The sequence below is a fragment of the Xenopus laevis genome, chromosome 2L (assembly GCF_017654675.1).
Source record: "Xenopus laevis strain J_2021 chromosome 2L, Xenopus_laevis_v10.1, whole genome shotgun sequence".
Classification (NCBI taxonomy): Eukaryota; Metazoa; Chordata; class Amphibia; order Anura; family Pipidae; genus Xenopus; species Xenopus laevis.
Window position 1 is genome coordinate 99031977 of NC_054373.1, and position 22276 is coordinate 99054252.

General features: G+C 39.8%; 1 protein-coding gene across 9 annotated transcripts in view; it reads right to left on the minus strand.

The window, feature by feature from the left end:
• scml2.L (Scm polycomb group protein like 2 L homeolog) overlaps positions 1 to 22276 on the minus strand; it is a 64922-nt gene that overhangs the window by 36936 nt on the left and 5710 nt on the right. For 5 of the 9 annotated variants that reach the window (XM_018246888.2, XM_018246886.2, XM_018246890.2 and 2 more), the window contains exons 2-5: positions 10578 to 10671; positions 6797 to 6867; positions 1496 to 1730; positions 1018 to 1106 (exon numbers count right to left, since the gene is read on the minus strand). In XM_018246888.2, coding sequence (XP_018102377.1) covers positions 1018 to 1106; positions 1496 to 1730; positions 6797 to 6867; positions 10578 to 10617 — 435 coding nt within the window. In that variant the 5' untranslated portion in view covers positions 10618 to 10671. Of the gene's footprint in view, positions 1 to 1017; positions 1107 to 1495; positions 1731 to 6796; positions 6868 to 10577; positions 10672 to 20600; positions 20844 to 22276 lie in introns of those variants that run through there. The other 4 variants (XM_041582236.1, XM_018246885.2, XM_018246884.2 and 1 more) reach the window with 4 other exon arrangements.

A 22276-nucleotide genomic window follows, 5' to 3' on the forward strand; every position in this document is an offset into this window, starting at 1 on the left:
CTCACTGTGGTTCGCTGGAGTCCCAAAGCTTTAGAAATGGCTTTATAACCTTTGAAATTGAACTCAGGTGTGATAAACCACAGTTAAGTTATTTTTTAACAAGGGGGGCAATCACTTTTTCACACAGGCCCATGTAGATTTGGAGTTTTTTTTCTCCATTAATAACATAAACCTTCATTTAAAAACTGCATTTTGTGTTCAATTATGTTATCTTTGACTAATAGTTAACGGTTTTTGATGAGCAGAAACATTTAAGTGTGACAAACATGCAAAAGAATAAGAAATCAGGAAGGGGGCAAATAGTTTTTCACACCACTGTATGCTTATACTGGATGAATTTGTCCCATGGGTCTTTAGATACTGGCATTCATTGCACTCATCTATCAATAAGTATAACTAATATCACATATAATCTATCGTTTGCATATGTGTTAGCACTAATGTAGAATTCGATATATATGTTTATCTCAGAAACAGAGTGCCAAATATTAATCATCTTGTCAGTGGATTTCAAACAACATGATGGCATCCTGTTTACTGAACCCTGCCATGATTGCACTGGGGTACTGTTTGCTGTGCTCCATGCAGAACCGCCCAAGATAGGTGGTAATTGGCTAGAATCACCCTTGTGATTTTAGTTTTCCTTCGGCTTTAAATCTGTTCACCTTGTCCTTTCTGAACAAATTTACAGTGTAAGGAAAGGTGTCAGCTAATTACATTTTTCTACAATTTATATCATTCATATATGATATATCATATATATCATATATTTATCAATGCAAAAGTTTTTAATTTATTAGAATATTTTGTGGTGCACTTCCCCTTTGTAATATTTTGCCCATGCCCACTAAGCCATGATTTTATTTAGCTCACTTTGAGGTTTTAATTTTTTTTTTGTCCTGTAATTATTGAAAAGGTAACATTTTTAGGAATGGTGCAAGAAGAAATTATAAATTGCTTATACAAGAAAGACAAATTATATTTGTCATGTTTTTTTTCAACCAGTCCCCAACCCACCTTTTTAAAGCAAGATGCTGGTGCCATATCAGCCCCATTTAGTGTTTTCAGCAGAAACATTGGCCAAGAAGATGCATTCATACGAAACCCTGTGGAAATAAAGGAAAACATTATTACTGTTTGTCACAAGAGGCTGTTTCATGCTGACATTTGTAAGGCAGTAAGCTGGCATCTCTGCCAGTGGAAAAATGCCAGTTAAAAAGTAAAAGTAAATGCAGCCCACTTTTGACCCAAAAATGCAAACTTGAGCATTTCAAAATTTGCCTAGTAACTATGCCATATCACATATCTTTTTGGGACACGGTTAACATTAGAACACTTGCATTTCTTGCAGATATTCCATGTCTTTTATTGCTGTGGTAGAAAACAAATGCAGCAGCAAATCTTCTCATGTGACATTAGCCATAATCTACACTTGACTGGCTTTCAAGTGTACACATGGCTCTAAATCTACAATTATTCAAACAAATGTTCTTACCTAAAGGAGGCTGCAACATGTCACCCTTCTTCTCACAAGTGCCAATTTGTTGGATATCACAAGAGTCTACCAATCGCCAGAAGTCATTCTTGTCATCACTGCCATCCAGTCTTAAACGTAGACGTGCCCCAGTGATTCCAACAACAGTTGCAATACAAACAGAGGTAACATTTCGGGGGTCATGAGCTTCCAGTTTCATGCCAACTTTGAAATCATTGCTAGGAGGTGTCCTAGACTACAGAAAATAATACTGTATAAGCCTCTACATGCAACGCAAATCATACTTAGACACAGTGTAAAAACTTACAATAAAATACTTGTCAGACAGTCCAATTTTCCAAGTAACAATTGCATGGAGGAGCAACAATTAGCCACAAGTGATTTAATTACTTACCTAATACAGTACGATTAGCAGATTTTCAATGAGAACTCTTCCTGCTAGCACAGGTGTGCATGTACAGTAGCACGTTACGTAAACTTTAAAAATAAAACCAACTTTTTCACTCTACTGTGCCTGCATTGGCCTGGGGGCATTGAAGAAAGAAGAAGCGAAATTAGAGAATTGCTCTGTGGTGCTCACTGAAAAAGGGGGATTTTGAGATAGTCACCTTTAAATGATTTTCTCTTGGGATGTCTGTGGGACACAGGGACCATGAAGTAGAACATCCACGAGCTGGAGGCAGAACACTGCTGCTATACCCCTCACCACTTCCTGGTCTACTAAATATAAAGAAGCCCGCTTCCGTGAGGTAAGTTCTGTGTCTCACAGACATCCAAAGAGAAAAATATTTAACGGGAGTTTTACAAAATCACGTTTTCTCTGTAGAAGTCTCTGAAGGTCCATGGGGACATACCAAAGTTGTCCCATTACTAATGGGCCCTTGAGAGAGAAGATCCAGAATCTGGGGGGGGGGGGTGCGTTTGAGTTTTCCGAGGACCCTGGGTAACAGAGGCAAGGGAGGAAATGCCTAAGCTAGGTCGAAGTCCCAAGGGACTGTGAGAGCATCAGCAGATCACAGCAGCGAGCCAATAATTGAGACACCTTGCGGTTTTGATGACAGGTCATGGGATCCAACTCTGGAAGACACCACAATTTGGTGATGGCTAGGAAGACCGCTGTCACCTTGGTAAATAGCCTTGGGGCCGAATTAAGTCAGAATGGGCAGTAAACTGGAAATGGTGGAGGAACCTTTGGTGTGGGGGAAAGATTGGAATCTGAAGGTATGCATCCTTGATGTCTAACGCCAACGAGAAACTCTGATGGGTTCACTGCCGTAATGACAGATCAAAGAGACTCCATTTTAAAACAGGAGGAACTGATGAAAGTTTTGAGCCTTTTCAGTTCCAGTACCGGGTGTCCTTTTTTGGTACAATGACTAAGTTGAAGTAGAACCCTGAAACCTGTCTTGTAAAGGCAGTGGTGTGATGACCCTTTCATCAAACAGGTTTTGAATGATAGTTAAGAATGTAGAGTGTTTTTGAGGTTCCAGTGGCATCAGAAACCTAAAGAAACAAGATGGGGGTTTTGAAAGAAACTCCAGGGGATAGCCTATGGATACAATTTTGTATACCCATTGGTCGTGTGAAATAGAGAAAATGGTATTACTTACCATAATTTCTATTTCCAAGTCACCTTCCATGGCAGCATTCGCCAATATGAGTATTCCCACCCCACAGGCCACTGGACAGGAAAGGGTTAACCCCAATTAGTCTATAACATCTGCCCTTTGTCTATGTATCCTAGCTTCAGAAGGGAGGGAGATTGGTGAATGCTGCCATGGAAGGTGACTTGGAAATAGAAATTACGGTAAGTAATATAAATTTCTCTATTTCCCAAGCCACCCATGGCAGCGATTCACCAATATGACAATTCCCATAGCAAAAACGAAGGGAGGGACAAGTCAATGCTTAAGTGTCTTTATTATGAATGCAAAGCCTGTAAGACCTTTCTCCCAAATCTAGTGTAGCGCTATAGTAAGCTGACTTTGCTGTAGTCAGTTCTAGCTACTTTCCATGTGGGATAATGCCACAAATGAGACCCTCTCCCTCAGAGGTAAGCCCTCGCAATGGGGTGGAGGCAGGGTGTAGTGCAACTGTAACCAGGTGCGATTGCACAAAAGATGGGCGCCAGTAGTTCTTTAATGCTTAACCAATGAACTGTCTTTATTTAATATAGCACATAGCAAATATCCACAATGGAGCTTAGAACAATCAGACAGCATAAAGGTAGCATATACTCACAGTAACAGTATAGGCTGAATCCTTGCAGGCCAGGGAATACACAGCAGAGAGAGTTGCAGCTTGTGAGGGGTATTGCCCAGTTTCCAGGATCTCTTTGAGTGGCAGTCTAGGGGAATTCCTATCATCCCTAGTCTCAACACTTTTGTCCCTATTCTGGGTCAGTAATACCCTGGGATCGTAATCCCTCTAATATCCTCTTCGGAGCCTTGAGCTGCTCAACTTTATAATCCCTCTATTACTCCTAGAGTGATCTATAAACGAGTATGCTATAACTTTACTAGGGCCACTGGCCCTAGGATCACAATACCCATTCCCTTCCAGCCTGCTTGGTTTGGCTAAAGTAATGGACCCAGACCTCATGGTTCCACAGACCTTTATACTACTGCACAGTGCCATCTGGTGTACACTGTGAGAACTACATGGGTTAAATAAGCACAAGGTCACCATATGGACTCATTTAGGCATCCATATTACTAGGGATGTGCCTGTCAATAATGTGTAAGGCTGTCTAAATTTTCACATCCATACACTAGCATCTTGGGATAGCAGAACATTCAATCTGTAATGTTTTATAAATGTATGTAAGGAAGATCATCTTGCTGCCTTACAAATCGCTTCTGGCGGAGCCCTGGCTTCTGCTACCCATGACGTAGCCAACGCTCTGGTAGAGTGAACCCTTAAGTCTCCAGGAACCTCTCTGCCTGCCTTGTGGTATGAAAACACAATACACCCAACAATCCAACGACTAATTGTAACCTTCGAAGGAGCCATTCCTCTCCTTGGACCTCTAGGAATAACGTATAACCTGTCGGTCTTCCTCCAAGAATTTGTGCGGGTTAGATAATGGGACAAAGCTCTAACTAAATCCAAAGTATGCCACTCGTTCTTGTTTGTTGCTTGGATTTGGACAAAATGACGGTAAGGTTAATTCCAAGTATAGCACTGGTCTGAAGTCCCCTGACTCCTTCCTGACCAGAAAAAGCTTTGAATAGAATCCTCTCCGCTGCTGTAGAAGAGGCACTGGTTCCACAGCTCCTATTTGTAGAAGCTGATCCACATAATCCTGCAATATTTTTCTTGCTCCTTGAACCTTTGGAACTGACGAAACACGAAATACTTGGTGCTTTGGCATTCTTGAAAATTCCAACCGATATCCCTTTTATAATCTGTAGAACCCAATGAACTTGAATTTTTTCGACCAAAACCTTTTTGAAGAGTGCCAGACGCACCCCTACTTCGTAGATCTGGGCCGGCCTGATCTCATTGTATTCTACTTGAGGGAGCTCCAAAGGAAGTATTCTCTCTCGCTGGCTGCTGAGACTCCCCTTTAGTATTCCTCCACGATGCTTGTCTACTTTGTGGCCTTCCAGGTTTATACTGTCTTGAGTTTCTAAAGGATCTATTCCCCGGCAACTCCGCCCTCGCCCCTTGGCGTCTGAATCTTTTCTCCTGTGGCAAGAGCACACTTTTACCTCCCGACACCTTCTTTATAATAGAGTTAATATTCTCTCTGAATAATCGCTTGCCTTCATATGGGAGTTGACAGAGATTTGTCTTTGATGCCGAATCCGCCAATCAGGGCTTCAGCCATAGGGCCCTGCTAGCTGCAACCGAAAGAGCCATAGACCTTGCTGCTAGATGAACTAAATCTAGTGAGGCTTCCACAACAAAGTCTACTGCCACCTTAAGATCAGACAGCATCTCCCGCAATGTCGATCTCTTCACATTCGTAGCTACTGCCTCCTCCAAATTATTGATCCATACCTTAAAGGGGTTGTTCACCTTCTCAATACTTTTTTCAATTCAGTTGTTTTTAGATTGTTCCCCAGAAATAAAGACTTTTTTTCAATTACTTTCCATTATTTATTTTTTACATTTTTTCCAAAATCTAAGTTTGAAGTTGAATGTTCATGTCTGCTGTTTCAGTCTGGCAGCTCAGTAATTCAGGTGCAGACTCTGAACTGTTACAATTTTGCAACATTTAGTTGATACATTTCTTAGCAGCATCTCTGGAGTATTAGCAACTATTGTATCAGTTCTAACAGCTGCCTGTAATGAAACCCAGAGATTCGGTCTCTTAGATTTCCTAGATGCCCCAGAGGCAGATGCCTCTTGCACTCCTTGAACCACTGCTTGCTTAATAATAGAAACCAGCGCCTCCAACTGAGGGAGTGAAGGAGCCTGAGGTTCCGCTGTAAAGGATTGTTCAGTAGAAGCCTGTTTCCTTGGCTGATGACTTTCCGCTTTAGGCATTTCAGCAGAAACAGAGAGGCTAAAAAATAGTCGCCTCCCTCTATTTTATTAGATGAATTATCCCTTTTTCTTCAGGTTACGCAGACACTTTAGGCTGAACAGCTTTCCCAGAGCCTGCCTGCACCCAACAAAAAAAGGCATGCTGATTAATCCATTGTAACAACCCTCTGTGGCAGCTTTAGGAGAACTTCCTTACCACTTTTCTCCATGAAACGAGCAGTCATGAATGACGTCCTCACAGAGTACCAGCTGCGCTAAGCAGCTTCCAGATTAAGAAGCGCCAAACCCAGAAGTGACATCAACCCTGGTACGCACATGCGATATAGCTGGAACGCATACGTTCCACAAGCTGACTCTCTACTGCGCGCATTTCCGGGTACTGCATCTTCTGTTTCCCATGCGCCCAGCAATAGCGGCGGTACTCACGAGATTTGTCATTTTACATCAAATTACTTGATAGCATAAAAATGCTTTTTTACGGACTGCCATCCCTTTTTTTCCCCCCATGGACATGTTAGGGTCAGTGTGGGCAAAAACATATTGACAACTCTCACCCACATAAACCATTAAAAATATTTTTCATACAGCATTACATGTTTTTTTTATGTATACTTGGTAACAGTGAAATATGTGTTTACTGGGGTGAACAAACATTACACTGAAAGGAACCAAAACAGCACAGCACAATGACTATCGTAAGAGCAATAGATTGCAGAAAACCAGTACTGTATTTGAAAATATATTCATTAAGTTGCATTGTGCACATATTTTTATAGTAAAGGGTTAGAATGGTTTAGTAAAGCTTACCTGTCTGAAACAATTGGGTGGTGCAGACACTGAACCAGCCTCATTCAAGTAATCATCCCAGTTAAATTTTTCTATAAAAGAGACAATTGCCACATTAATTTTGGTCTAAAATTAGGATAGTCTTAGAATGCCACAGGTCAGAAAGTACCTGGAACTTTACTCACAGTATTTACTCATAAGATAAAAGGCCAACCAAGAATGTTTCAATCCACAAAGTAAACAATCAGATATAAAGTCTTAGTACAAAAATTAGATTAACGGGGACCCGTCACCCAAAAAAATTATTAAAAAATCCTATTTTATCACATTAGTCAAGCAAAATGAACTTTAATGACACTATATAAATTATTTCCATCAGTCTGGGAATTCATAATTATAACAAGCAGGCAGCAGCCATTTTGTGGACACTGTTATTAAGACAAGCCTTAAATCATCTCAGAATCTTGTTTGTGCACCAGAATTGGGGACCTGATGTCCATCCCCATGTCCTGGTTACACAATTAAATGGTAAAGAGAACGGGGGTATTGGGGAGAGCAGTGACATGTAGGAAGTGCTGAATGGAAAGTGAAAGTATTTGTCTGCCCCGCCTCTATGCCCATGGCATAGAGGAGGGGCAGACAATATTTGATTGACAGCTGAGATTTTTAAATGAGCTTACAACAGCTATGAATGCTTTAATAAAAAACTAGAAATTGGATTTCATGTTTACTTTGAAAAGGACTTTTATTATACAGATTTTTGTGTCTGGGTGACAGGTCCACTTTAAATGAGAAATTAACATTTTGTCTCATCACCAAACCTGCAGCAATCTTATATAGAAGGCAGTAAAAATGTTAAACCCAGAACAATGCATTATGAACAATTTTAGCTAGAAAATGAAATAAGCCCATAATGTAGAACCCCCTCCCTTGGATATTAGAATAAATAAGGACAATAAAGTTACAGAAAAGTAGGGATGCACCAAATCCACTATTTTGGATTCGGCCAACCCCCGAATCCTTCCTGAAAAATTCGATTGAACACTGAACAGAATCTGAATCCTAATTTGCATATGCAAATTAGGGGTGGGAAGGGAAAACATTTTTACTTCCTAATTTGCATATGCAAATTAGGATTCGGATTGGCCAGGCACTAGTAAAACTGCGGAACATGCATTCAGTTTGGGTCTCCAGCATTGAAAAGAGATATTATTAAATAACATAAAGTCGATAAAAAAGCAACTAGGAAGATAAAGCCCACAGAGAGTTTTAGCAGTGAAAAAAGGCTGCCCAAGCGGAGACTGTATACAATGGATATGAGATAGTTAAGTGCAATATGACCATTATATATAATTATATAAGACATTTATATAATAAATGTTCTGATTAAAGGTTAAATCCATATGCCCTCCTATAACGTTGCATTTACTGTTTAGGAAATCAGGCAAATAGCAGGGGGTGAACTCCAGTTACTCATTCATGATATTCATAGTATAAAACAGATTAGTGCAATGCCAGACATGCCCGTTTCTCAGCCTGCATATAAACACAGGGTGAGAAACAGTCCATCCGCTCATGCTTCTCTCTTCACTGACTGACACTGCACTGGCCAGTATTTTCCTGGCAACATGTGTCTTGTAGAACTGCAGAATACACTGAACATTTATTTGTAAACTGCATTGCTCCTGTAGTTACTAAAGGCAGTCACTATATTATAGACATGTGTAGCATTGTGCAAGGTGTGTTGTGAAGCAAAACTAATATCACAATGCAGCAGACTCCGCCACTGCAGGCCAGGTTAAAGTTCTTCTTTAGAAACCCCATTCCTTGTCCAGGAGCTTCTCGTGAGCAAAAAAAGAAGAGCTCTCAAGGATAGAAGCACATTGCACAAAGGATTTTTACAAATGTTACCCTGGATTGTGTTCTAAGGCCATACAATATCATCACTGTAACATTACTTATACGGTTATATGTTCATGAAGTATGAAATTGGTAGTACATTTACAGTATACTGTTATGTGTTCTGGGGGCATTACATATGAAGAAGGTACTACATTCATTGTTCTGGGGGTATTAACACAAAGTAGACACTGTATTTATTCTGCTACATGCCCTGGGTGCAACTAAATAAATTTACCAATGCATTTATACTGTTAATATGCAAACATGGCCCCTTTTTGCACATTGCACCACAACGTCTGTTCTTGGATTTCACTCTGATAAACTTGTTTCAGCAAATAAGATAATACAAGGCAACTGAAATTAACTTTTAGTACAAGTTGATGCGGTGGTTGGAAGACATAGGGTGGTAAAGGTGGAACTGTGATCAATTCCATTTTGGTTACTATAGATCTGCACTGTAAAATATAAAGAAGCCAATGTAGAAGTTAAATACAAAGTGGTCTGAACTTCAAAACAATTGTTAGCCTGAACCACCCTTTGGCAATCTGAGCTCCTAGGCCCCTGACTGGAAATCTGCTTGCCCCTTGACTGAACCCTGCAGTTATAAAGGAACAGTAACACCAAAACATTAAGGCATTTTAAAGAAATGACAATATTGCGTATTGTTGCCCTGCACTGGTAAAACTGCAGTGTTTCTGAAGTAACAACAACAGTTTCACCAATGGAGAGCAGCAATGCATTATATTTGTACAGAAAATTAAATCTAGAAGACCAGGTCGTGGTAGTCTCAGAAATTCCAGAATGAACAACAAGTAATTAAGGCTAAAGCAGTAAAAAGGAACATGAGAAAAGGCAAGGAATTGAAGTTACAAAAAGCAGCAAGACTAGTATGGGTTTAAATTATCAAGCATTGTTGGCCGTACCAAAAAAGCCCCCCTTCACTGCCTGGCTTTGCCCCATCCTGCAATGTGCATTAGTGGAAAAAAAAAATTAAAATCTGACCCTAAAATGCAGAGCAGCGCATCAGAGCTCCATGGCATCATATTCCTTTGGGACTTAACGCCGGCACGAAGCCTGCAGGAGCATTCACAGTTGGGCAAAGTCAGGAATCAGCTTCAACTGCTCATGCTCAAATCCGCATTGAGTCCTGAGAGAATACAAGGTAGTGGAAGATGCCCTGGAGCTCAGCTGCTCTGCATTTTAGGATCAGTTTTTTTTTTAAGGGTTTTCTTTTTACTAATGCACAGTGTGGGGAGGGAGAGGGGGCAATGCTAGGCAGTTAAGAGGGCTTTTTTGGTACAGGGGGTTTAGTTAAACTTTAACTAGAAACGTATAAAGTACTTCGAAAGCATAAAGATCCTTCAGTGGCATCAACACGAGCAGGTCCTGACACTTGCAACAAAAGCAAGGTGGTCAAGCAAATCAGAAAATGTGTTCTTTTGAATCCTTCATAAGTCCTGCTAAAAAGTTGCAGAAGGCAGAAACTCAGTGCCCCACCTGGAACCCATTTTTTGTTCCACTTGGTTAGGCCTAAGCAACCACATCACAAGTAAACTTTCCCATATGAAATTAAGTATGTGGAGCTAAGAAAATTGCTGTACAAAAAAAAAAACTCTTTCACTGAAAAGTGAGTACACTTCACACAATTATACTCAACAGAATGATGTGTAAACCATAGAACATCTTTAGAAATCAAAGCAGTTCATGCCAAACATTTTTTGCGGTAAAAACTAGATTTTTTTTTAAACTTCTAAAGTGTTTTGTTTTTTTTTAAATAAATACACACAAGGGGCAAACAGTTCCGATAAGAATTTTTAACACTGATCCTGAATAAGTTACATAGCCTGTCCCCCACATTCCATGTCAATCCTTTATCCATTGTAGAGTGAAGAGGTTTTACCTTTTGCAGTCTTTTTCGTGTTAGACTTCATCATGGACATTGTCTTCAATCCAGTGCAGAAGTTTGTTATGACTCCTGTCACTATGGTAGTTTCCTGAGGAACAGAAGAATATCATTGGTAACATGTAAGGCTAATGTGTTATTATACAATATAAAATGATAACGTGGGAAAATTTCCACTTAAAATATTTAATACACATTGCAAAATGCCAATACACTTGTTGTAATCACTAAGAAACAAATACATTGTGTAGGCAAAGGGAGTTAGAAACAAAATGCACAAAATAATCTATTCATACATTTCATACAGATAACTTTGGTTAGAGAAAAGGCAATGAAATGCATTCCATCTGCTGTGCAAATATAACTCCCAGATGGCTTTTCTACAAAGTGAAGTTTCTCTGATAGCTAAGATAGCACTTATCGTCTATCCTAGGATAATTCCAAAACATTATATATGTATAGAGAGAGAGAGAGAGAGAGAGAGTCCATGAAAGCACTCACAGCAACGCGTTGATGCACCATGCACAAATAAACATATAGCAACACACGCTAAGGGTAGGGACACACTGGGCGATTTGGGGAGATTTAGTCGCCCGGCGACTAATCGCCGCGACTTTCCACGACCAATCTTCCCCGAATGCCTCCCCTCGCTCTGCGCCTGGCTAAAATGAAAAATCGCCTGCGCTAATCACACGCGGCGATTCGTTTTCCGAAGTCGCCCGAAGTTTCCTCGTGAGGCAACTTCGGGCGATTTCGGAAAACGAATCGCCGTGTGTGATTAGCGCCGGCGACTTTTCATTTTATCCAGGCGCAGAGTGAGGGGAGGCATTCGGGGAGAAAAGTCGCTGCGATTAGTCGCCAGGCGACTAAATCTCCCCAAATCGCCCAGTGTGTCCCTACCCTAAATGGCGGTTGCTGTGAGTGCTTACATGGACTGCTACAGATTACTTTGGTCAGCACCCGGCAAGTGACTTTGTGATTGGTGAGTGCCGATAAATTCTACATATATATATGTGTAATAGATATATACATAAATATAATGCAGTAGAACTTCAATTTTACATCCCCTGATTTTAAGTTTCCCCTGATTTTACATTGTTTTGTGGTCCCACCTATATATTATGCATATGCATTATGCATCCGGTTCTACTGTATGTTAGTAAAATTGGTTAAAAAGATATGATTTTTCATTGATTTCTCCCCAGTAGAAGATATAGGCACCAGGAAGGGTGCTAATAAACAGAGAAGAGTTGCTTTGTTTAAAGGGGAAGGAAACCTAGTCGGCGCAAATCCCCCATCCCCCCTCCCGTTTGTTGCCCCCCCCTCCCTCCTCCCCCTGGCCTACCCGTCCCGCTGGGCAAATGCCCCTAACTTGTTACTTACCCTTCTGCGCAGGTCCAGTCCAGGGAGTTCACCGACGACATCTTCTTCCACGCGATCTTCTTCCTGCTGTGAACGGCGTTTTGGCGCATGCGCAGTAGGAGCATTTCGCCGGTACGGATCTACTGCGCATGCGCCAAAAGTCACGCGCATGCGCAGTAGATCGTACCGGCTAACTGATCCTACTGCGCATGTGCCGTTCACAGCAGGAAGAAGATCGCGTGGAAGAAGATGTCGTCGGTGAACTCCCTGGACTGGACCTTGCGCAGAAGGGTAAGTAACAAGTTAGGGGCATTTGCCCAGCGGGACGGGTAGGCCAGGGGGGAGGAGGGAGGGGGGCAACAAACGGGAGGGGGGGTGGGGGGTTTGCGCCGACTAGGTTTCCTTCCCCTTTAAAGGCTTTGGTGGCCATGTCCTGGAGGATGGAGTGCCAAGCCAGGTACTCCGATCCAGTTGTCCAGCTCATGAATTAGAGCTCACTTTCCACAGAACGCTTCATGTGTGAAGGTAGTGCCAAGTGGGCAGGATTTATTTTTATGATTTGTTTTGTATCCTGAAATGGTCACCCCTGTGTGTAAATAAACTGCCTAAACTTGAAGAGAGTGTCTGTTATGGATCCCGCAGCTTACACACACATATATGTCCAATGTTTCTGCCCACATAAGGACCTTTATCAAGAATAACAAATAGTGACTTGAGCAAATCCTAAATAACCATAACCATTGTGAAGATAGAGCCAAAAACAAGATCAATCAATCAATTTATGACTCAGTTAAGTTAAATATGCAAAATACCAAGCATATTGAACTGCATTTCACTAGTCCACAAGATAGATCCACATATCAATCAAAAAGTGACCGTGCATTTCATCATTTTGCTTTATCAAATATACCTATAGCAATTGAAGCACACTGGTGAGGTACACTAGATACACAGCATCATTTTTTTTATAAAAACATTTAAAATGTGTATAACATGTCATTCAATTTGATACATTGTCAAATTTTCACTTGACCACTGTAACATTATAATGTATTTTTAATATTTAACAAAAAAAATGTACACTACATAGAAAATGTAAAATGCACAGTTGCTATGATATATTTGATATACCATTACAGAATGCTTGACATGCGAGGCACCTAGTGCATAATTGCACACGAGGACACATTTTTTTAAAAGTACATTTCTGTAACAAGTCAATCATTTTATCTCCGGGTAGAGAATAACGTGAATTTCGAGCATCAAACATACGGTACCAAGTCACCCAAAAAGCAACTTATAGAGGTTGCTAGGGCACTGAAAAAGTAGCAATAATAATAATAATAATCATAATAATAATAATAATAAAATTGTAGCCTTACAGTCCTGTTTTTTGTTTTTTTTAAATTGGTATCAGTGATCCCATTTGAAAGCTGGAAAGAGTCAGAAGAAGAAGGCAAATAATTTCGTACTTTTTTTTTTTTAAAGTAAAGCAGATGTACCTATCCCTCCATAAAGTATGCATAAAACTCAGATGAATGGATGGATTTTTTATGAATCATTTATCCTGTTTATCTATCAAATCAGCTCTCAGTAGAATAATATACAGGTATGGGAATGCTTTGGACTTTGGCTTCTCAGAATAAGAGGTATTTCCATAATTTGGATCAATATACCTTACTTCTGCTCAAAATCAATTAAACATTAAATAAGCCCAATAGGATTGTTATGCCACCATTATTAATTATTAATGGTCAGAGATATCCAAATTCAATAACATAATTACTAGAGATGTCGCGAACTGTTCGCCGGCGAACTTGTTCGCGCGAACATCGGGTGTTCGCGCTCGCCGGAAGTTCGCGAACGTCGCGCGACGTTCGCCATTTTGGGTTCGCCATTGTTGGCGCTTTTTTTTGCCCTCTCACCCCAGACCAGCAGGTACATGGCAGCCAATCAGGAAGCTCTCCCCTGGACCACTCCCCTTCCCTATAAAAACCGAAGCCCTGCAGCGTTTTTTCACTCTGCCTGTGTGTGCTGAAGAGATAGTGTAGGGAGAGAGCTGCTGCCTGTTAGTGATTTCAGGGACAGTTGAAAGTTTGCTGGCTAGTAATCGTTTTGATACTGCTCTGTTATTGGAGGGACAGAAGTCTGCAGGGGTTTGAGGGACATTTAAGCTTAGGTAGCTTTGCTGGCTAGTAATCTACCTTCTACTGCAGTGCTCTGTATGTAGCTGCTGTGGGCAGCTGTCCTGCTTCTGATCTCATCTGCTGACTGCTGCAATAACAGTAGTCCTTGTAAGGACTGCTTTTATTTTTTTTTTTGTTGTTTTACTACTACTACTACTACTACTACTATAAGAGCCCAGTGCTATTAGTCTAGCAGTGTTGGGGAGTGGGACTGGTGTGCTAATCTGCTGCTCCTAGTAGTTCAGCAGCACCAACTTTAATTTTTTTTTTTTAATATTCATTTTTTTTTATTTTACTTTTTTTTATTTTACTACCGCTGTAGTAGTGTATAAGTTGACCTTTTAGGCATTATTTGCCCTGTAGGCATTTTTTGCCCAGTGTGTTATTCAACCAACTGCCATCTAGCTGTGTGACCTTGTTCACATTCTGTCTAAATATCCATAATATTACCGTCTCCAGAAAAAACACCGGAGTGACTTTTTTCAAGCAGCCATAATATATTTTACGTAATCCGTATCCACCGCTGTAGTAGTGTATACGTTGACCTTGTAGGCATTATTTGCACAGTGTTTTCTTCAACCCGCCATCTAGCTGTGTGAGCTTGTTCACATTTTGTCTAAATATTGATAATATTATCGTCTCTAGAAAAACCACTTGAGTTACTTTTTTTCAAGCAGCATTCATATATTTTACGTAATCCGTATCCACCGCTGTAGTAGTGTATACGTTGACCTTGTAGGCATTATTTGCACAGTGTTTTCTTCAACCCGCTATCTAGCTGTGTGAGCTTGTTCACATTTTGTCTAAATATTGATAATATTATCGTCTCTAGAAAAACCACTTGAGTTACTTTTTTTCAAGCAGCATTCATATATTTTACGTAATCCGTATCCACCGCTGTAGTAGTGTATACGTTGACCTTGTAGGCATTATTTGCACACTGTTTTCTTCAACCCGCCATCTAGCTGTGTGAGCTTGTTCACATTTTGTCTAAATATTGATAATATTATCGTCTCTAGAAAAACCACTTGAGTTACTTTTTTTCAAGCAGCATTCATATATTTTACGTAATCCGTATCCACCGCTGTAGTAGTGTATACGTTGACCTTGTAGGCATTGTTTGCCCAGTTTTTTTGGCCGCAGCCACTGAAGCACAGAGGCCAGAAAAAATATGCCATATAAATGCTGAAAATAGTCATTTTTTGCCATACGTTGACTCAACGTATATGGCAAAAAATGACTATTTTCAGCATTTATATGGCATATTTTTTCTGGCAACTGTGCTTCAGTGGCTGCGACCAAAAAAACTGGGCAAACAATGCCTACAAGGTCAACGTATGGCAAAAAATGACTATTTTCAGCATTTATATGGCATATTTTTTCTGGCAACTGTGCTTCAGTGGCTGCAACCAAAAAAACTGGGCAAACAATGTCTACAAGGTCAACGTATGGCGAAAAATTACTATTTTCAGCATTTATATGGCATATTTTTTCTGGCAACTGTGCTTCAGTGGCTGCGTCCAAAAAAACTGGGCAAACAATGCCTACAAGGTCAACGTATGGCAGTTGTTTAAAGAGAACAGTAGATTACTAGCCAGCAAAGCTACCTAAGCTAAAATGTCCCTCAAATCCCTGCAGACTTCTGTCCCTCCAATACAGAGCAGTATCAAGCAGATTACTAGCCAGCAAACTTACTATCATCTGTCCCTGAAATCACTAACAGCTCTCCCCCTACACTATCTCTTCCAAGCACACACAGGCAGATTTTTCAGATACATTTTTGCCCTTGATCCCCCTCTGGCATGCCACTGTCCAGGTCGTTGCACCCTTTAAACAACTTTAAAATCATTTTTCTGGCCAGAAATGTCTTTTTTAGATGTTAAAGTTCGCCTTCCCATTGAAGTCTATGGGGTTCGCGAACCGTTCGCGAACCGCTCGCGTTTTTGCGCAAGTTCGCGAATATGTTCGCGAACTTTTTTTCCGACGTTCGCTACATCCCTAATAATTACATGAAAAGACCATGTACAGAACTGCATGTCTAGCGGACACCAGACCCACAAGTCCAGGCAATTGTCTCACAAGTCAATGGAAAATGATTCAGACAGCTTTGCCGACTTCCATGCAGAGCTATTATTTAACCAAACAATACCTGCAAATACCAGAAATTACATAGGCATATGCATGTTCTGCACCAAAATTCAATGACACATTTTTTGAATAAAAATATTATGCTTTCTAGAAATGGTACTATGTTTATCGAGAGTGCAGACAAAATTAAAAACAATGCATAAATGTACATAAGGCATTTGCTGTGTGCACAGTATTTCAGTTCGGCATCTCTCCTTTTGTTTAAAAGAAAACTAAAGAATAACCTATAGCAGTCCAACAGGAAACCCCCTGGGTGCAAAACCCCTCCCCCTGTTGCCCCCCCTCCCTCCTCCCCCCTGGCCTACCTGTCCCCCTGGGCAAATGCCCCTAACTTGTTACTCACCCCTCTGCGCAGGTCCTGTCCACGGAGTTCACTGCACATGCGCCGAATATCACAAAGTTTTCTGATTTCACTTCGTGACATTCCGGTAAATGTTCCTACTGCGCATGCGCCAGAAGACGCCGGTCAAAGCAGGAAGAAGACACGCGTGGGAGAAGATGGTGACTGTGAACTCCGTGGACAGGACTTGCGCAGAGGGGTGAGTAACAAGTTAGGGGCATTTGCCCAGGGGGACAGGTAGGCCAGGGGGGAGGAGGGAGGGGGGCCAACACAGGGGGTTTCCTTCTATTTTAAGAATGTAAATATTTTACCTTCTACAGGTATGGGACCTGTTACCCAGAATGCTCGGGACCTGGGGTTTTCTGGATAATGTATGTTTCTGTAATTTGGGTCTTTATAACGCGTCTACTGGAAAATTTATGTAAACATTAAATAAACCCAATAGGCTAGTTTTGCTTCCAATAAGGATTAATTATATATTAGTTTGGATCAAGTACAAGGCACTATTTTATTATTACAGAGAAAAAAGGAACCACTTTTAAAAATTTTGATTATTTGGATAAAATGGAGTCTATGGGAAACATCCTTTCCGTAATTCAGAGCATTCTGGATAACAGGTTTGTGGATAACGTATCGCATACCAGTGGTAATTCCTGATTCTGCAGGGTACCGAGCTGCAATTCATGTTGTTGCAAGCCTGACATAACTCACTAAAGATGGCATACATTCATGCAAAATACACATATAAATTCAATATAAAATACTTTGATATTTGGGTTCTTGAAAACACATAACTTTTATGAAGAGATAATAATTGGGTTTCTAAAATCTGTACAGCAGAATAAATACCAGCCAAAGAAAACTCAATAAAAATTCAAATTTATAGTGCCATCTAACAGCTCTCATATCCAGCTCATTACAGAGCAACATTAAAGAGAAGAGGAAATAGACTTTACTGCAAACAAAAGCCAATGAAGTATAGCAAATTGCTGCTATAAACATACATAAAAGGCTGAAACTGAAAGGAAAGCTTTTTCAAAACATAAAGGCTCCCACAGACTCCATTATGTTCTCAATTCAGTTAAGTTCGCCATCTTTTTGTCTTTGGAAAAGGCTGCATAAATTCATATTGGTGGCAAAACAATCCTACGGTATTTGGCTTATTTAATACTTAATTGTTTTTCAGTATCTTTAAATTCTGTCAATCCAAATTATGGGCAGACCCTATATCTAAAAACCCGGATCCAAAACCTTCTGGATAACAGATCACATATCTGTACATGATTTTAAAGTGATTTTGTAAATCAGATTGAAACAGGAACTGAATGTAGTTTAGCTTAGTCCTTTTCTATTCCGTTCTCAATTTGCTAGATTATAGAAACAATCAGCACCTAGTAACCAATCTGACGTACAGGAAGCTGACCGGTACACTAAAACCTGTCAAGGTCATGCAGGAGTCAAGGGCAGAAGTCCACTGAACCATTTGAAGATGTTAATAGCCTTCATGATATTAAAGTTTTTTGGTGGGTTTCGCTCGAAAACTCAGTCTATTTGATAAATTGGAGTTTTCTAGTTGTTAACACCAAACTCGCGGATTCAAGTTTTTTCTTAAATTAGAAACCATTTGAGTTGTGAGTTCATTCAAGGTTTTAAAAAGCTCACATAGCTCTAAAATTCAACCTTTGATAAATGAGAAATTTTCTTCAGACAAAGCTCCCGCAATGCCCACCCTGCTTCTGTTATCCTTCTCTCAGGTCACTCCAGTGCGAACTGGAGTATTTTGGAAACAATGATTACCTATATTATGTTTTAATGTTAAAAGTAAAAGAAAGCAGAAGAAGAATCTGTAAAAAATTAAAAACTATTATCAATAGCCACTGCATTGGTAAATTACTAATACAGTTATGGGATCCGTTATCCAAAAAAAACTCAAAATTACGGGAAGACTACCAGAGTTCTTTTAATCAAAGATTTCCTTTTTCTCTGTAATCATAAAACAGTACCTTGTACTTGATCCAAACTGAGATACAACAAATCTGGAGGCAAAGCAATTGCATTAGGTTTAATTAATGTTTAAATGATTTTTAGTAGACATATTTAGAGAGATTTAAATTACAGACAGATCTGAAAATCCCAGACCTCAAGCATTCTGGATAACAGGCCCCATACCTGGCTGAAAAATTGTAATGTACACTGAAAACTTTCTAATACAGTTGCTAGCTTCATTGGTAACAGTTATCTGTAAAGCACAAAGTACTAGGACAGTGGTTACCAGACTTTATTGGTCTAGCCCACCTTTGAGTCATAGTTCCAAGAGAATCTTGGACAGCAAATAAATCTCTCCCAAAAATACTTTAAATGGGATCTATTGGGAAAATTTACTATAAGCTTTATCTCACTGAAATAAGACGCTTTCTAAATACATTCAATTAAAAATTATGTACCGATTTATAAAATAAACAAGTTACTCTTCACTATCTCCCACACAGCAACCAGTCGTCAGTCTCAGTGCTTTCTTATGCTGAGGTCTGGTCAGATTTTGATTTGACATGTTTTAGGGGGGCTCTTATTCCTAGCAGATGTTTTAGAGCACACTCAGATATCCAACTCCAGCACAAAAAAAAGCTAACAAAATAACGGACTCTGGCAAACAACCTGCACGCAGAGAAGCAGGATTTCCATCAGAGCCAGTTATTGTAAAAGAGTGAGCTCTAATACATCTTCTAAGCAAAGGAATGTGTTAAACCTAACTGTAATCAAAAACTGACTCCACCTACTGCATGAAGAGTAAAGAATGAGAGACAAGTTGCAGAGTTTGGGACAGTGAATAGGGATGGATGAATTTTTCACCTTGTTTCACCGCAAAAATGATGCCCATAGACTTGTATGGCGGAGCACGTCAAAAAAATATCGTCACGCAACAAAAAAATTTTGACGCCCATAGACTTTAATGGGCGTCAGCAACATTTTGCTGGTGGCGATTTTTGGCGAAACGGGTCATATTCGCCCAGGCCTAACAGTAAACATAAACTTATGCCTGTGGGTCTAGAAAAACAACCCGACCGCATGCACCTTCTCCCCTTTATTTATAGACCCGCGCCATCCCACCCCGCCGATGACATCACAAAAAAGGAGGGGTGGGCGTGGAAGCCAGCAGTATAAGGTTGCCAACAGGGAGAGCAGGCAAAAGAGCTCAGCCCGAACGCACCCACAACCTGCAAGTGGTGTGTCAAGGTCAGCCCAAACCCGCATGACCCGCGGGTCCCAGGGGTATCGGCCTGTCCAGCATATCACTAGTAACTTGGTTATTTCAAATTTATTGTCAAGATTGTTGAATTTATTATATATTCAGAAGTTTATTTCAGTGAGATGAAACTTATATTTTCGCAAAATATATTCCCTTTTAGCTGGGCTTCCAAGAATATCTAAAGGAGTAAACAGACATTTCTCCCAAACATCTCCTACTGGCTTGTAGTATAAGCCTACTATGGGAACACAGTGGAAACATTTCTGGTAGCTCTGCCTAACAGTCAATGTTCTCTCTATAACATGCGTACATGTGAATGCACACACAATAAACAGATGTACACACAGAGTTTTTAAAAGTGAGCATAGCTGAAAAACAATTTTTAGACCACAGCAAATCAAAAAATATATATAAGGAACATTTTTTGGCTCATAGATAAAATTATAGGGAACATTGCTTGCAGTGCTGGAATATTGATTGTGTTTCTGCCCTGAGCACTGTCTGCATTGATCATGTGTGTTTTTCCCCATTGTTTGTGTGGATTCCCAGAAATACAGTTTAAGTTAAGCAGGCACAGTTATGAAAAGCATTTTATTATATGCTGGGACTGTATAAGTTACAGATAATATTATACAGTACATTGTTCCAGTCCCTCCTGAAATTAAATGATCACAATATTAAATGCACAAGAAGTAAAGCAGAAGTATAAGTAAACAGCATCATACTCCGCTGCTTACCTGAACATCACATACATAAAATGCTGCCCGGTGCCACACAGTCTGAAATATTTCTCCAAGTCAAGTTTCACAGATCTTGCATTAGAATATAATGCAACCAAAATCTTTAGCTTTCAATATACACATGCTCTTCTTCAGCAGGAAGAAATCCTTCTAGTGTAGGTGATAAACACACTCACATATGCAGCAGCTGTAAGAGTGAGGAACTCCTCCTCGTCCATCTGTGGTTTACTGCTGTAGTCTTGGACACCAAAAGTTAATTTACAAGCCTAAATCTAAACAAGAAAAGATGAAAAGACTGTATGTGCCATCTTCTGACTGCCGTAAAATGCAAATGCAAAATCTTCCTCACTTCTTAATTAGTTCCCATAAGGGCCAATAAGCTGTGGGCCATCAGGACCCAGTCTAATAACAGCAGGAAATGATGAATTTAATATCATGTCTCAGAGCAGTATTCAGCGTTTTACTTAGACAACTTTAAACAGTTACATGGTAAAGAAAGGGGGGGGGGGGTACACCCAAAAATAAAAGGTTGCTTTTTTAAAAAAAAAATTAATTCTATGTAACTTGCCAAAACACATTGATTTTAAGGGGCAGATTTATTAAGGGTCGAAGTGAAAATTCGAATGAAATTTTTTTTCATTCAAATCGAATTTTTCTAATTTGAATTGAATTCGATTTGAGTTTTCAGGTCCATTCAATTTATCCGAGTTGAGAAAATTTGATTGTAATAATAAATTTCAATTGGTTAAATTTGGAATTTATAGGAGTTTAGGGTAGTTTAAAAAAAATAAAAATAAAAAACTTGCATGAATTCGGAATTTGACCTTTGATAAATGTGCCTCTAAATGTTCAGTAGTTTTCAAGATATTTGAAAGCTGCATCCAATTTTCCTTTCTATTGTCTGCCCTGGGGACAAAGCTTTTGTACACTTTGGAATTCAATGTTAATTACAGAATGCCCAGAATAAAATCGGAGTACCAAATAACACCATATAGTAGAACTGTATTTTTTTGGTGTTCTTGACTCCTTGATGGAGTTAATGTCAGATTCCAAAAGCGTTAAACAGGTGAAATCGCTTTGAAGTTTTCAGATGTTGAGTAGAGGAGCATTAAAAAAAATGTTTGCATTTAAATGGACATTTTACTCTAATTTACTATTTTAAAAAAACTGTAGCTAATGCATGTTGGAAAGTTGCCCAGGATTACATTTCCTTTCATTAGAAATTTTTTAAGGAGTTGTATGCCTTTAATGCCTACAGAAAAATGCAAATCCAATAAAAAGAGTAAGACTGCATTAGCATAGTCTAGAAAAATGTATGCTTATATTTATTGATTTAACAAGATACACAAAAGCCTCAGTATATACACAGTGCTTTCACAAAGATGCCACTAATTATATAAAAAGTGTTAGGGTTAGTTCACACGAGGAGATTCGGGGAGATTTTGTCGCTCCACTATAATGAAAAGTAGCCTACGCTAAAGCACACGCGGCGCATTTTACAAAGTCGCCCGAAGTTTCCTCGTGAGGAAACTTCGGAAAACACCGCACCACGTGTGCTTTAGCACAGGCGACTTTTCATTAAAGACACAAGGAGGCAGTTCGGGGAGATTGTCGCCCAGAAGACGAGGCGATTAGTCACCAGGCGACAAAATCTACACGAATCTCCTCGTGTG